Raw genomic sequence first — 16,502 nt, forward strand, 5'->3', positions numbered from 1 at the left:
CTCTTCAGCTTTGAAACGGAGATGAGCACTGCCCCCTGGAGTTGGGAACGACTAGCACATATGTGCAAGGGGAACCTTTACCTTTACCTTAAGTCCATACTTGGAATACTGCATCCAGTTTTGGTCGTCACCATGTAAAAAAGTTGTTGAGACTCTAGAAAGAGTGCAGAGAAGAGCAACAACGATTATTAAGGGACTGGAGGATAAAGAACGGTTGTTGGAATTGGGTATGTCTAGTATAATAAAAAGAAGAACTAGGGGTGACATGATAGCATATCTAAGGGGTTGCTGCAAAGAAGACGAGGTCAAGCTATTCTCCAAAGCACCGAATTCTCCACCATTCTCCAAACCTCCAGAAGTTGTGAACGCTCCCAAGACTGGAAGTTTTTAAGAAGAGTTTTTAAGTTTTTAAGGTAGTGTGTTTTTACACACTACTTGACTCTGTGATCTCTTTTCAAAATCCCCAAAGCTTTAACCAAAAACTGTCTATTATTGACCTCACCCTATTCCTAAGAGGTCTATAAGGGGCGTGCATAAGAGCACAAACATGCCTACCGTTTCTGTCCTATTGTTTCCTTTCATTATATCCAGTTAATATAGTTATTACATACTTATGCTTATATATATGCTTATATATTGTATAGTTATTTTCATGCTTATGCTTATATATACTGTTGTGACAAAATAAATAAAAAAATAAAATAAAAAAAATAAGAGACTGGACATTTGTCTGAAATGTTATAGAGCTTCCTGCCTCAGCAGGGGATTGGACTAGGTAGAAGACCTCCGATGTCCCTTCCAATTTTGTTATTCTGAAATGCTTCCCATACTTGTATTCCATCTGAGGATTGAGCTACCTCTCATGAGACTTTTGCTCTGGTTTGGATCTTCTTCCTGTCTTCCAAGGCCATTCCCGCATACCATTACAGTATCAGACTTGAGCTGGGGCCTTGCTAACACAAAACATTATTATATTGATTCCCCCAGATGTGCTGACAATTGTGTTTTCTTTTCTTGTATCCAGGTCACCCTGCTGATTCAACAAGTAACTCCAACTCCAAGATTTTCTTTACAGATACCATTATTAATCCTCAAATGAAGCTCAAACTGCCCAAGGAGCTCCTGATTCAGTTCTACAGAGGAATTACTGAGTCTGTCATCTGCACCTCTATAATGGTCTGGTTCGGTTCTGCAACCCAAGAAAGACACAGACTTCAGAGGATAATTAGAACTGCAGAAAAAATAATTGCTACCAACCTGCCTTCCATTGAGGACCTGTATACTGCACGAATCAAGAAGAGGGCCGTGAAAATATTTACAGATCCCTCACATCCTGGACATAAACTGTTTCAACTCCTACCCTCAAAACGACGCTATAGAGCACTGCACACCAGAACAACTAGACACAAGAACAGTTTTTTCCTGAACACCATCACTCTGCTAAACAAATAATTCCCTCAACACTGTCAAACTATTTACTAAATCTGCACTACTATTAATCTTCTCATAGTTCCCATCACCCATCTCTTTCCACTTATGACTGTATGACTGTAACTTTGTTGCAGGCAATCCTTGTGATTTATATTGATATATTGACCATCAATTGTGTTGTAAATGTTGTACCTTGATGAACGTATCTTTTCTTTTATGTACACTGAGAGCGTATGCACCAAGACAAATTCCTTGTGTGTCCAATCACACTTGGCCAATAAAAATTCTATTCTATTCTGTTCTAAATGATTATTCCATTCTGGGCCTCTAATTCAGCCTTCTGCTCTATATCAGTAGAGCAGGATTTAATGCCACTTCAATAACGAGAAGTGATTTTCCTGATATTTTGGCTCAAATTTTATCCTCTGTCTCTGGATCTGCCTTCTGGAGCAATTCAAAATGCTGCTTTGTCTTCTAACGGCACACCTTTCCATTATTGGAAGATATTTTATCGTTGGGAGTTTTAAGTCATGTTCACCATCTGTCATTTTCCATAATCCCTCCAGGGCTGAACATTGGGCGTTTCCAATCAGCAAACAAAGTGGGGAGGGGAGCGTGTGAATGTGAATGTACACAGGACAATTATATTGATATTGTTTCCTGATTTCCTGATTGCTTATTTGTACCCTATGACTATCATTAAGTGTTGTACCTTAGAACTGTTGACAATAAATAATTTTATTCTATTCTATTCTATTCTATTCTATTCTATTCTATTCTATTCTATTCTATTCTAATTTCTTTTATGTACACTGAGAGCATATGCACTAAAGACAAATTCCTTGTGTGTCCAATCACACTTGGTCAATAAAGAATTCAACTATTCTATTCTATTCTATTCTATTCTATTCTATTCTATTCTATTCTATTCTATTTCTTTTATGTACACTGAGAGCATATGCACCAAGACAAATTCCTTGTGTGTCCAATCACACTTGGCCAATAAAGAATTCTAGTTTAGTCTAGTCTAATTTCTTTTATGTACACTGAGAGCATATGCACCAAAAACAAATTCCTTGTGTGTCAATCACACTTGGCCAATAAAGAATTCTATTCTATTCTATTCTATTCTATTCTATTCTATTCTATTCTATTCTATTCTATTCTAATATCTTTTATGTACACTGAGAGCATATGCACCAAAGACAAATTCCTCGTGTGTCCAATCACACTTGGGCCAATAAAAAATTCTGTTCTATTCTATTCTATTCTATTCTATTCTATTCTATTCTATTCTATTCCAAACCAAGCGCACGTGACTGGGATTTTTTTTCCCCGGTAGCGCGTGGATATCGAGGGAGCCAGCAGAGGGCTCCGGCTTGCCGATTTCCAAGCGTTTGGGGGCTGCGGATTTCCCACTCACCTCTTTTTGCTCGCCGGCTGTATCCGGGGTTGAGCTTCCTGGGTCGGGGAGGTGGCGGCTGAAACCCGAGTTGATCAGGGCATCCATCCCACCTCCCAAAAGAGACCAGCCGCAGCTGCTCCTCCCTCGGGGCCATCGGCGCCCCGTCGTAAGAGAGGCAGCGGGGTTTAAGAGACGGCTGAGAATAGCCGAGCAGGAGCGGCGGCAACGACGGTGCTCACAAACAGCTGGAAACTCCGGAACTTCGATGGTGAAATCTGGAAGGAAAAAAAAGGAAAAAACCCAGGTTCTCACCGGTGGGAGAAGAGGAAAAGCCGAAAGGAGCAGCCGGAGGACGGAGGCAAAGCTGGAAGCCGCTTGCTTGACTTCCTTTGAGAGCGACTCCCGTTGAATCCAGGGTTGGGAATTAATTTGAAAGTAAGAGTATCCCGGAGAACTCCTTTTGCAAGATCCGACGGCTCCTCTCTTCATCCTGGTTTCCTCCAGCGGCCAGCCATGCCCCTCCTGGAAATGCCAGACCGGCGGGTCATCGGAACATCAGCCCCCCCCTTTTCCCCCCTGTTAGTCGTCCTCTGTAACTGATTTCAGAGGTAGCTTGCCTTCGGATATGGAAGCTCTACACCGCCGTCCTGACAGTGAGCCACTTGATAACCTCCCGTCTTCCATTCTATGTTAGTCATTTCTTGTGGATGTAAATTCTGTAAGTTGATTATACACTGTGCGAAGAAACACTTCCCTTCATTGCAGTGGTGGGTTTCAGCAGGTTCTGACTAGTTCTGACGAACCGGTAGTGGAAATTTTCAGTAGTTCGGAGTAAAAATTCTGACTGAACCCACCCCCATCTATTCTCTGCCTCCCGAGTCCCAGCTGATCAGGAGGAAATGGGGATTTTGCAGTAACCTTCCCCTGGAATGGGGTGGGAATGGAGATTTTACAGTATCCTTCCCCTGCCACGCCCACCAAGCCACACCCACAGAACTGGTAGTAAACAGTTTTGAATCCCACCACTGCCTTCTACCTCCGGTTACTCTGCCAATCAACCTTTCCCTTAGTGGGTGCCAGTGGTGGGTTTCAAACTTTTTTACTACCGGTTCTGTGGGTGTGGCATGGCTTGGTGGGTGTGGCAGAGGAAGGATACAGTAAAATCTCCATTCCCACCCCACAGGGGTTGGGGGGAGGAAGGTTACTGCAAAATCCCCATTTCCTCCCAATCAGCTGGGACTTGATAGGCAGAGAATAGATGGGGCAGGGCCAGTCAGAATTTTTACTACCGGTTCTCCGAACTACTCAAAATTTCCACTACTGGTTCTCCAGAACTGGCCAGAACCTGCTGAAACCCACCTCTGGGTGGGTGCCTTTCAGAGGAGTTGAGCTTGCAATGCGTTTGCACAGCAAGCTTAAACCTGGTTGGTCAAAGACCTACCATCCGCATTGGTACATGTTCAGCTTGGCTAATTTTAACCATGATCAGTTTTGGGGTAGATTAATAGGTTGTGCCAACCCAGTCAAAATTAAGCTGGAATTTTAATGACCGCACTTAACAATTGTGGCAAAAAGCTCATAAGAGTCAGGTGTGACTCACTTAACAGTCACCTTGCTTAGCAACGGAAAGTCTGGTCTCAGTTGTGGTCGTGTTGAGGACTACTTGTAAACATAGTCACTGTATTTGATTTGGTAAACAAAGGTTCAGCAAAATATAGCCTCATTCAGCACAGGGAACTCCGTTTATCAATTGCAATCTGCAAGAGTAAAACTAGATTTACCGATTTTCTAATAATGTTCCGCCAGGGCCTCATTTTTGCTCTTATTTCCTTATGGAAGAGAAAGTCCATTTGTACTTTCCGTTGTACTCCCCGTTGTCCAGGAGCAAATTCCTGCTCCTTGTGACCCCTGTAGCCCAAATCTTGAATTTCCTAGTCTTCGGTTGTGCAATGCAGTCATGGTTCACACAACAGAATTCTCTCTCTGTCCTGCTTCTTGGCTCAGCATGCAGGATGTTGTCATTTCAGGGTTGCCGATATTCACACAAGCACCTGATCACCAACGTCATGCAGGAAAACTATGAGAATGTGATCTCACTGGGTGAGTACCTTTTCATCCATCAGGATGTTGGTGTGTCATCTCTCCTGACTTTACTACTAGCCTTAATCCATTGCTGCAATTTCCATCCAAAAGTTGAATTTTGAAAATGGTCCTTATCTAAAGGAAACAGATAAGCCACACTTAACATTTTGGGGATGGGGTGTGGGTTGATCGAGCGATGCAGCACAGTAAGTGAGAGTTGATTTATTGGTGGGGAGAACTTCCTTTATTTTTTGTTAAATTGTGATCTGTTTATGGTTGGAAGACACTCTGAGGGCTACCAAAGGGAACCCTGACAGCCAGGGTACATTGCTAGGCTGTCCCACGGGGTGACACAAAATAGCAATAGCGCTTAGACATATATTGCTTCACAGGCCTCTCTAAGCCATTTACAGAGTCAGCATATTGCCCCCAACAATCTGGGTCCTCATTTTACCCAATTTAGAAAGAGGGAAAGCTCAGTCAACCTTGAGCCAGGGAGAATCGAACTGCTGGCAGTTGGCAGAATTACCCTGCAATATTGCCTTCTAACCACTGTACCACCATGGCTGTAAAAACACAAAACTCTAGCTGGTGGTTATCTCTCAACTTACGTGACACTTCCTATGGACTATCCTTGCTTGAGGCTGAAGGTACCCACCTCTGATCTAAACCCTAATATTATTTGCTCTGCATTGCCACAACTCTGGAGTATCTTAGAATAGAGTTCTCCTTGCTATCTACTCCTTTGCCAGGATGTGAATTCATGATTGCTTCAATGTAAGATCTTTGGATTCACTTAAATCTGAAATTGCATCTTTTATGGTTGTGGAACCAATGCAGAATATGATTAGGACACTGGACCAGATTCAAGACAGGTTCAAAATTCCCACTTGATCATGGGGCTCACTGGGTATCCTTTAGCCCAGGGGTGTCAAACTTGATTTCATTGAGGGCTGCATGTGGGTTGTGTTTGACATTAGGGGGCCGGGGTGGGCATAGCCAGGGTGGGTGTGGCCAGCTTGACATCACTTGTGTCGAGGGTGCCTGCGACAGCGTCCTGCAACCCTCTACCAGTGAAAATGGAGCATATGGCCCTCCTGAGCTCCGTTTTTGCTGGCAGAGGCACCGTGGGTGGGTCCTTCGCTGTTTCCAAGGTGGCCCCGCGGGCCAGATCTAAGCACCCTGTGGGATGAATCCAGCCCCGAGGCCTTGAGTTTGACACCCCTGCTTTAGCTAGTCCCTCTTCCTTTCCAACCAGTCTCACATATTTATTATTGTAGGCATCAAATGAAGGGAATATCTTACGTTTGCCCGCTTGAGTTCCTTGATATCAATGCAACAAATGGTGTACCTTGAAGTCTTCTGACCTGAAACCTCCATTTCTCCCATCTGCAGCAGAGGAAATTGCAATCAGTTGGCCTCGGATAACTGCCTTTGCTGAGTCCCACAGAAGAAGAGGACTTGGGCCTGGTAGGTCTGCAGGGAGGAGGAAGATTCTCCCTGTCTCTGAATAAGTGCTCAAGTTCCCTGAAACCTGGATTCCTTTCCCCTATAATCAGAGAGCCAGTTTGGTGTAGCGGTTAAGGCACTAAGGTAGGAACCAGGAGACTGTGAGTTCTATTCCTGCCTTAGGCATGAAAGCTGGCTGAGTGACTTTGGGCCTGTCACACTCTCAGACCAACTCACCTCACAGGGTTATTGTTGTGAGGAAAATAGAGGGAGGAAGGCAAGTTAGATACATTTGCTGCTTTGAGTTATTTATAAAAAAAACAATAAAGCAGGGATATAAATTAAATACATTTATCTAGGACATGCCAAAAACAGCTGGAGCAGGCTGCATTTTACCCTGAGGTTACTATCCTGGGTTAAGGCCATTTCTGGAGTTTATCCTTGAAAAAGGAGCTTTTTTTCCAGTCATGTTTTTTGTAATGCCATGAACAGCTTTCACCTTACAAAACATCTGCCTACATTTTTTTTTATTTGAATTTATATCCCGCCCTTCTCCGAAGACTCAGGGCGGCTTACATTGTGTTAAGCAATAGTCTCATCCATTTGTATATTATATACAAAGTCAACTTTTATTGCCCCCCACAATCTGGGTCCTCATTTTACCTACCTTATAAAGGATGGAAGGCTGAGTCAACCTTGGGCGTGGTGGGACTTGAACTTGCAGTAATTGCAAGCAGCTGCATTAGTCTGTTGAGCCACCAGAGGCCCTACATACATTGCTATAAGGATACTGCAATAGTAATAGCACTTAGACTTATATACACTTTACAATGCTTTATAGCTCTCTCTAAGCAGTTTTACAGAGTCAGCGTATTTCCCCCAACACTCTGGGTCCTTATTTTCCCCCCCTCAGAAGGATGGAAGGCTGAATCAACCTTGAGCCTGTTGGGATTTGAACTGCCAAATTGCAGGCAACCGGCAGGCAGCAGAAGTAGCCTGCAGTACTGCACTCTAACCACTGCGCCACCAAGGGTCTTATTGCATCTGTTTCTCTTTGTAATAATTTTCTGATGTGGCTTCTTTTTTTATATTTTACTTTTACTGTCGTCAGCCACATGGGCATTGTATCTAAAGTGGAAGGAAAGGCAGTGGGCCAATGCAAATAGTATGACCGCAACATCAGTGGATCGCAACAGCAGTTACATCAGGACAATTTTTCTGAACTCGAGGCTCTTCAGGCATATTGACTTACAACTTCCATAATTCTCACCCAGCACTAATAGGCTAATTCAATAGGCAAGTGGCTGACTGTCCCCCAGGGTCCTGTTGCTCTTGTATTTGGCTGACATTTGGAAATAAGGTTTGCCAACACTTTAGCTAGTCTTTGTAGCTATGTCTCTATAGACGACTTTATACCCAAAGCAATTTTTCCTTCCCTTCAATCATATCCAATTCTTGCAGACTCTGGACAAGACCCTACAGCAGTGATGGCTAACCTTTTTGCTGTCACGTGCCAAAAGCAGGGGCAGCGCAGGGGGAATCGCACGCGTGTATGCCCACATTCATAATTCAATGCATCCTGCCCCCCTGCGCCTGCACGTGTGGCACCCACCCCTGCGGTCCCTCCGCTTTTGGCATGCAATGGCCTGGTGGGCCCGGTAGGCCCATTTTTCAGCCTCCCCAGACTCCAGAATCTTTCTTGGAGCCTAGGGAGGGCGAAAACGGCCTTTCCCACCCACCCGGAGGCCCTCTGGAGTCCGGAAACAACCTGTTTCCCGACTTCTGGTGGGACTTGAAGGCCTGTTTTTCACCCTCCCCCGGCTCCAGAGCCTTTCTAGGAACTTAGGAAGGGCGAAAACGGCCTTCAACCACCTCCCCGGAAGCCCTCTGGTGGCTGGAAACAGCCTGTTTCCTGACTTCTGGTGGGACCAGAAGGCCCGAAAATCAGCTGGCCGGGGCGCATATGCACGCTGGAGCTGAGCGAGGGCAACACTTGCGTGCCCACAGATATGGCTCCGTGTGCCACCTGTGGCACACGTGCCATAGGTTCGCCATCACGGCCCTACAGTTTTCTTGGCAAGGTTTTCCAGAAGTGGTTTGCCATTGCCTCCTTCCTATGGCTGAGAGAAAGTGACTGGCCCGAAGTCACCCTCTTAGCTTTGTGCTTTAGGTGGGACTAGAACTCACAGTCTCTCAGTTTCTAGTCTGACACCTTCACCACTACATGAAACAGGGTCTCCATCCAAAGCATGTCCAGAATAATTTAATAATAACCATGTTCTGAAAAGCTTTTCTGGCTGATTTCTACCCGAAGCAAGACATTAAGGCGTTAGAGCAATTCAGCATTTTTTTGTCTACCTGGATCGCTTGTCAAAGCTATGCAGGAATTGTCTGTTTGCGTTTGTGTCTCTGTGGTGCAGTCATGGAGTCTGAACGGAGCCAAGACCCGCAAGCCCGGTTGCAGAGCCAAGCAGCTGCCCCAAGCGAAAGTGGACTCAATGCTGACCTCCGGCGCCAGCTGGGCTTCATCCTTCAGACGGCGGGCAGGAGCCAAGTGGAGAAGATGCTGCGGGAACTGGTGAAAGAGCAGAGCCAGGAAGGGAAGCGGAAAGCAAGGAAGAAGGCAGCTAAGAATCACAAAGATGAAGGTGAGATGGTCTCCTTGCAGGAACTGTGGGAATACTGAGAATGAAGGGGACAACACTGTGCAGAATAACAGGGAAAGCATCTACAGAGGGAGTCAAGCGGGAACAAATTGGGTGAGACCTGGCTCAATAGCTGTAACTGTGGGAGAGATCTACTCGACAATCACTTAAATATGAGCCAGCAGTGTGTTGCAGCAGCCAAAACAGCTAACACAATCCTAGGTTGCATTAACAGAGGGATAGAATCAAGATCACATGAAGAATTAGTACTGCTTTATAAAGTCTTACTGAGACCACACCAGGGTTGAAATGCTCCCGGTTCGGACTGGATCACCTGATCCGGTAGCGATGGCGGCAGGTGGTTTGGAGAACCGGTAGGAAAAATCCGTGGCCCCTCCACCCATGCCCACCCAATCGCCCGGTTGCCCACTTGCCCGCTTCCCCGCTTGCTGCTTCTTTTAAAAAATGCTTTTAAAAGGTAAAAAAAAAGAGGCTCTGAAAATCACAGCTGAGCTGCGCGATCTTCAGAGCCTTTTTTTTAACTTTTAAAAGCATTTTTATACCTATTTGGCTGAATAGGTTATATGCTTTCAAAAGGTAAAAAAAAGGCTGTGACGAATGCTTTCGAATGCTTTCGAAAGGTAAAAAAAAGGCTCTGACGATTCCTCACGCAGCCCTCCCCAAGCTCTGTTTTTGCTGGCAGAGGCACTGCGGGCCAGTCCTTAACTGTTTCCAGGGTGGCCCCGCAGCCCAAATCTAAGCACCCTGTGGGCCGGATCTGGCCCCCGGGCCTTGAGTTTAACACCCCTGCACTAGATGGTAGCAAAGAGACCCAGAAAATTATCCTTGTTTGTGCCTAATGGTGATCTGGATTATTGCATCCCTCTTTTTGTATCTCTGTGGATGATGGAGCTGGTTGGAGAGCCTGAAGGACGTCACTTTGAGAAAACTAATCATTTGGAGTTGGTCCTGCTGCTTCTTATCTTTCTATTTCTATTCCAGCTGTTCGGGAGAATGAAGAAGAGCTGCAGCCAGAACACGACCGTGCGGAGGAGGGGGCATCACCCTCAAGGAGATCTATCAGCCCAGATGAGGCTTGTACAAGCAGAAATTGGTGCCCGCAGAGCCTAAAGGACCAACAGCCTCCTCAAGAATCTGCAGTGCATCAGCCGGAAGGGAAGAATTCCGACAGCCAAAGGCACCTGGAAAAGTCTGGGGTGTGTGGGGAGTGTGGGAAGAAAAGCATGAGTGGTAGTGGTCGAGGCCACAGTATGCCCACACCAGAGAGACCACACCAATGCACCGAGTGTGGACGTTGCTTCCGGCAACACTCCATCCTGGCTAAACATCGGAAGATCCACACGGGGGAGAAGCCCTACCTGTGTGTGGCTTGTGGCAAGAGATTCAACCGCAGCTCCAACCTGGTGCAGCACCAGCGTGTGCACACAGGGGAGCGTCCCTTTCCCTGCGTAGCCTGTGGCAAGGCTTTCACCCAGAAATCGGATCTGGAGCGTCATCAGCGGGTGCACACAGGGGAGCGGCCATACATCTGCCAAGACTGTGGGAAATGCTTCTCCGTCAGCTCCCACCTTGACCGGCACAGGCGCACCCATCAGGACAACCCTCAGGAGCAGCTTTCGGCCACCTCTTTGGTCCCCACTACACACTACTGTCCCGATTGTGGGAAATGTTTTGGACAACGCTCTGCTCTCGCTAAGCACCGTAAGACCCATTCGGGGGAGCGCCCATACTCATGCAGTGCCTGTGGCAAGCGGTTCAGCCGCAGCTCCAACCTGGCGCAGCACCAACGCATTCACACGGGGGAGCGCCCATTCCCGTGTGCCGACTGTGGGAAGAGGTTCATCCAGCGTTCCGACCTGGAGCGCCACCAGCGGGTGCACACCGGGGAACGCCCGTATACCTGTGCTCAGTGCGGCCGGGGGTTTTCTGTGAGTTCCCATCTCGACCGGCACCAGAGAGTCCACCAAGCCCTCGCGGTGGCTGCAGCTGCCCACTGCTGCCCCGAACATGTGAAAGGGTTCCTCCTCAGCAGTGGGGCCAAGCAGACCCTGAAATACCAGCTGTACGGCAGCAAAGGACGTCTCACTCGCAGCAGCCATTGCTTGGACTGTGGGAAGAGCCTGAGCAAGCTTCCCGCTCAGCCCCCGGGGCTTGTGGTTGAGAAGCCCTACAAGTGTGAGGGTTGTGGGAAGGCCTTTGCCCAGCGCTCAGCGCTGATGAAGCACCAACGCATCCACACCGGGGAGAAGCCTTTCTCCTGTGGGGAGTGTGGCAAGGGCTTCATCCAGAAGTCGGATCTGACCATCCACCAGCGCATGCACACCGGGGAGAAGCCGTACCGCTGCGACACCTGTGGCAAGTGCTTCAGTGTCAGTTCCAACTTGCTGACTCACCAGCGCACCCATCTGGGGGAGAAGCCCTATGCCTGTGGGGAGTGTGGCAAGGCCTTCGTCCAGCGCTCGGAGCTGACCATCCACCAGCGCACCCACACCGGGGAGAAGCCCTACAAATGCAGCCTCTGCAGCAAATGCTTCAGCCGCAGCTCTCACCTGAATCGTCATCGGCGCACCCACGGCGGCCAGAAGGACTCAGCTGGTCCGGTCCTTTCCCCATTGCTTGCCCCCAACCCCCACAAGCCAGCCATTCCCCTGCCCAGCTCCATCTTCTCCACCTCCTTTTCGTCTCCCAGTCCTCTCCCTCCTTTACCTGCCTTCCCTTCCTCACCTTCCCCTCTTCCCCTCCCTGGTTTGGAGCTGCCTTGGACTCTCCCCTTCCCATCCCAGGGTTTTTCCCATCCAGCCTACGTTCCCCCTGCTCCAGAAACAGCTCAGGCTTCTCTCATCAACTAATTTCTCCCCTTCCAGCCTCTTCTCTCTATTCCTGCCCAATGTCCTCCTTCTCTTCCTTCTAGCTGCCCTCCCAAATCCTTTCTGGTTTTGCTTCTTCCTTGTCCTTCCCTGTTCACTCTCTGTTCCCCTGCTCTGTTCTCACTGGCCATCCACGATGAAGCTGGAAAGGAGAAGCAGGCAGAAACCGGGGGGGGGGGGGGGAAGAAGGGGCATGCATCAGTGAAGCAGGTTGCTCCAGGGCTGTACAACGAAGGGGCTCGTCCCTTTCCTTCTTCCTGCCTTCTGCATCATTGTGAGACAGTATCAAACTCTCCGTCTTCCCACCAGGGCTAGAACCACCCTGGATACCAGCTTGGCTGGAAGAGGAAGTTGGCAGCTGCAATAGAAAGAATGCTGGTAAGCCTTGACTGGTTGGGAGGGGGATATTAGCAGCTGCCCGATGATGTCTGAGTGACCAAGGTACCCCAGAGTATTGAGTGCTCATTCCTGCCTTTCTAGCCAACCTTGTCTACACATCTGGCAAGACAAGAAGGAATGAATCGCAGTAGGGTACAACATCCTGTCCCTTGGCGGAATTCATGGCAAGGAGTCGCATTTTTGAGGCTGCTTGATACGAGAAACTCCATGCAATTGGAAAACATCGGAGGAAAACATCGGAGGAAAAACTGGGTAAGGAGTTTTTTCTTTCTTTCTTGGACATATGAGCTTCTGCCCTACTGTGTGCATGGTGTTGTGTGTGTGGTGGTGGGAAGAGTCTGAATATCTTTTCACTACATTCCTGCGTAGTCAATTCTTCCACCCACAGAAGGTGCCTGCAGGGAGAGTCATAAAAATGATGATGGTAGACATGACCACAGAATGAAAGCTCCACCCATTTCTATAAGCTGTGCTGATGAGAGGTTAGAATGCAGTATTTCAGGCAAACTCTGCCCACTCTGTCAGGAGTTCAATCCTGACCGGCTCAAGGTCGACTCAGCCTTCCATCCCTCTGAAGTCAGTTAAATGAGGACTCAGAATTGTTGGGGGCAATATGCTGATGTTATAAGTCACTCAGAGAGTACTGTAAAGCAGGGGTCTCCAACCTTGGCAACTTTAAAACTCGTGGACTTCAACTCCCAGAATTCCTCAGCCAGCTTTGCTCAGCTGGCTGAGGTTGGAGAGGCTGAGGTTGGAGATCCCTGCTGTAAAGTACTGTGGAGCGGTATATAAATCTAGTGCTATTGCTTATGTGCATTGCAACACCGCTAAAAAAGGAACAGGGCTTCAGTTTGGTGGCGACCACCATCTTGACTTTTTTGACCTGCATGGACCTACCTCATCCTGTGGTGCATGCCGCTCAGGCCAAATCTTCAATTCTTTGCAAAGATTTGGGAATCCTGAAGAGCAAAGATTGGAAACCTATTGCTTTCCAGAAGGTGCTAAACTACAAGTCCCAACAGCGTCTATGAGCACGAGCAGTGCTACAGTAAGGGAACCTCTTGGTGTAGTTTAGCAATTCCCTGTCTGAGTGAATTCTAAGCACTCTCACCAAACTAAGCCTCAGGAGCTTTTGTGAGAAGTGCTGCCAGTTCAACACATCCAAAACTGCTTTTAAGTTTCTAAGACTTAAAATCTTCACCTGTGTGTCTCATACTGTGGCAGTCTCTTTCTTCTTTGATGTCCTCTCACTTCTGCCTTTCTTGTTTTGTCTTCATTTTGGTGCTGCAGATTATGGTGCATTTTGTAAAAGGGGAAACCAGAGGAAGATGCTCTCGGGAGGCAGAGAACACAACATCTGGTTCTGCAAGACCGAAAAAAAAAAATGGGACAATTTGGGGCTGGCAGTTGCCCAGGCTAGAGACTGAGGCCCAGCGCCCTCTAGTGTATGTTTAGCAAACCATCTCATGTGCCTTGTCTTCACTTCTATGATGGGAAAATCGGCCACATTTTCTGGTTCATAGTTGTCATCATCATCAGAAGCCAACAAGTTTAAATACTCTCGATATACATAGATGCACACACAACATAGGCATAGTTCTTAAGTGAATCATCTGTCTTCCCTCACTGACATTGTTTGTCGGAAGCCAGTTGGGAAGGTCAGAAATGGTGATCCCACGATCCCAGGATGCTGCGACTGTTGTAAATCCACACTGGTTGCCAAGTTCCCACATTTTGATCACAGGATCATGAGGCGGCCTTGACAGTTGTAAGTGAGAAGAACAGTTGTAAATCGCTTTTTTGAGCGCCATTGTAACTCTGAACGATCCCTAAACGAATGGTTGTAAATTGCTGTACACAATTTGAAATTATTGGAAATTATTCCAGTCAAGACTCTTTGTATCAAGTAAAAAAATCATCTTTTTTTGTATTCAGTTAAATAAATATTGCTATTATGCATTTTTATAACATTTTTAAAATGCGAAGATTTGAAAAACAAACAAACAAAAAAGAAGAATTTTGGAATTCCAGGAAGCAAAAAAAACACTAACATCTAGATTAATAAATAAAGGGAAAGAACATCCTTTCTTCAATTTAAAATTTGGCAGGATCATAAAGCAAGAAAATAACATGAATTGTGCATTCCTTCCTGTTAATTTCTACACAATCCCATTAATATTTAAATCCATGAACACTTAGCTTTTTTAAAATCAGCCTCCTAAAGAATTTTGCCATATTTAATAACTCACAGAAGAATCAGCAAAACAATTAATACACCAGAACGGCCCAAAGGTGCTTTTTCAAGAGGCAACTGGACTTTCTTGTTTTTCTTTGAGGACATTTCACTTCTCATCCAAGAAGCTTCTTCAGCTCTTGACTGGATAGTGGGGAATGGAAGGATTTATATTCCTTGCAGAGGGCTGGTCATTTGCATCTTTTTAGAGAGTTGGGGCCACATGGAGGTTTTATCTGTCCTCAGGGCCACCTGAGTAGTGCAAATGAAGCAAAATGTATTCGAAAGGAAGACAAAAAAAGTCCAGTTACCTCTTGAAAAAGCAGCTTTGAGCAACCATGACCTGGATAACTGAGAATCTCCATAGAAAATACACCAGAACCTTTACCCTTTTCATGAAATAATTTCATCTGAAAAGTTTCTACTGGAATACTTCTGATTTTTGGCTACCGTGGATTAGTATGGTCCAATGGTGCAATCCAGTTTGTTTTACTACCGGTTCTGTGGGTGTGGCTTGGTGGGCATGGCAGGGGAAGGATACTGCAAAATCTCCATTCCCATCCCACTCCAGGGGAAGGATACTACAAAATGCCCATTCCCTCCCTACTTCAGGGGAAGGATATTGCAAAATCCCCATTCCCAGCCCACTCTGGGGCCAGTCAGAGGTGGTATTTGCTGGTTCTCCGAACTACTCAAAATGTCCGCTACCGGTTGTCTGAACTGCTCAAAATGTCTGCTACCCGTTCAGAACCTGCTGGATTTCACCCCTGGTATGGTCCTCCTCCTACAATACAAAACTTACCAATCCTTAACTGATATTCCCTGGTAAAATGGCATGCAGGATGCCAACAATGTCCTTTTGCTGGTTTTGGAGTAAATGATGAGAGAACACATTGTGGAATGTGAAGGAAAACGTATAGTTACAGTATGGAGCCAATGCATTCCTCAAGCAAGTTGATTACACCACATTCTCAATAAAACTGGTGGAAAGTGTGATGAAAATACATAGTAAGTTTGTTCTCAGCGGAGGTGGGACTTGCCAGGCTTGATGCTAGAAAGCTCTGATTTCCTCGCTCCTCTGCCTTCTGTCCAGGTAGTCTCTAGCTACAGGTAGTCCTTGAGTTACAACCGTAATGGAGCCTGCCTGCAGTCATAATGGTCGTAAATTGGATCAGTCATGGGACCAGCTTGATTTTATGACATTTTTTTTACAGCATTTAAGCAAATTTATTTATTTAGTGTATGGCAAATACATGGATTTACAGTAGTTTAGATGTTAATGTCCAGTCCACCCGGCCATTCAAGGACAGGATGGTCTGTGTTGAAAAAATCAGACATTGGGCCGGTGTAAAGCGCTTGATGGACATTCGGACAATATCCATAATGTGGTGGATATTTTGTCAAGGAGCACCACAGTCACACTGAGGAGTAGAGACAAGACCCTACTTGTCCTGGCAGACACCTTGTTGGGTACGGATCCTGTTCAGAGTTGATCAATGCTGACGGGGAAGGTCAAAACCTGGCACCTTTTGTGTAGGGTCATCTATGTAACTGCCTGTATCCGGGCGTTTCAGCAGCCCATTTGGCTTTCCACTGTGTGTTGATGTTAAAGTTGTTAGAGAGCTGTTGAGCGAGGGCCAGAGGGGGCTTCCTGGATTTAAGCCTGCCAATTGATAGATGAGGAAGATTAGCATGCACAGGAAGAAGTGGGTTTCTCATAATTTTGTCATACTCCTTCACTAAAGCTTCATGCCTTCATAGAGCTGGTGGTGCAATGTGATTCAAGATGGGGAGCCAGCAAGTAGGAGATTTTATGCAGCCACTTATAATCCTTGCATCATTTAGTCTAGCATCGATCTTGCTGGTGTGGCAGCTATTAAGACAAACGGGCGCAGGATTCAGCTGTGGAATAGACCAACCCTAGTGCTGATATTCTGAGAGTAGAGGCTGAGGGTCCCCATCTTGGCTTC

General features: G+C 46.6%; 1 protein-coding gene and 1 long non-coding RNA gene across 6 annotated transcripts; both read left to right on the forward strand.

Annotated features, from left to right (window-relative positions):
• The first annotated feature begins 2,890 nt into the window (after positions 1-2,890).
• Positions 2,891-12,065, forward strand: LOC131190286 (zinc finger protein ZFP2-like). Of its 5 annotated transcripts, none has more exons than XM_058167532.1 (5): positions 2,891-3,554; positions 4,841-4,936; positions 6,314-6,388; positions 8,788-9,015; positions 10,015-12,065. In XM_058167532.1, the coding sequence occupies exons 1-5, from the start codon at positions 3,524-3,526 to the stop codon at positions 11,880-11,882; spliced, it is 2,298 nt and encodes a 765-aa protein (XP_058023515.1). In that variant the 5' UTR covers positions 2,891-3,523; the 3' UTR covers positions 11,883-12,065. The 5 variants fall into 5 exon arrangements, with proteins under 5 accessions (XP_058023515.1, XP_058023516.1, XP_058023517.1 ...); XM_058167533.1 differs by having other exon boundaries at positions 4,864-4,936; XM_058167534.1 differs by having other exon boundaries at positions 2,891-3,525; positions 4,864-4,936.
• Positions 12,066-12,101: 36 nt separating this feature from the next.
• LOC131190319 (uncharacterized) lies at positions 12,102-15,211 on the forward strand. Its single transcript, XR_009153286.1, has 3 exons — positions 12,102-12,278; positions 12,381-12,551; positions 13,590-15,211. It is a non-coding gene; the product is annotated as an uncharacterized LOC131190319 (long non-coding RNA).
• The last annotated feature ends 1,291 nt before the right edge of the window (positions 15,212-16,502 follow it).

The sequence above is a fragment of the Ahaetulla prasina genome, chromosome 2 (assembly GCF_028640845.1).
Source record: "Ahaetulla prasina isolate Xishuangbanna chromosome 2, ASM2864084v1, whole genome shotgun sequence".
Lineage (NCBI taxonomy): Eukaryota > Metazoa > Chordata > Lepidosauria > Squamata > Colubridae > Ahaetulla > Ahaetulla prasina.

Bases quoted from the DNA above. Each gene is read 5' to 3' on its own strand.
- LOC131190286 (XM_058167532.1), top strand. From the start codon at position 3,524: ATGTTAGTCATTTCTTGTGGATGTAAATTCT. The intron at 4,937-6,313 runs GTGAGTACCTTT...TCCCATCTGCAG, and splicing joins TGAGAATGTGATCTCACTGG to CAGAGGAAATTGCAATCAGT. The intron at 6,389-8,787 runs GTAGGTCTGCAG...TCTGTGGTGCAG, and splicing joins AAGAAGAGGACTTGGGCCTG to TCATGGAGTCTGAACGGAGC.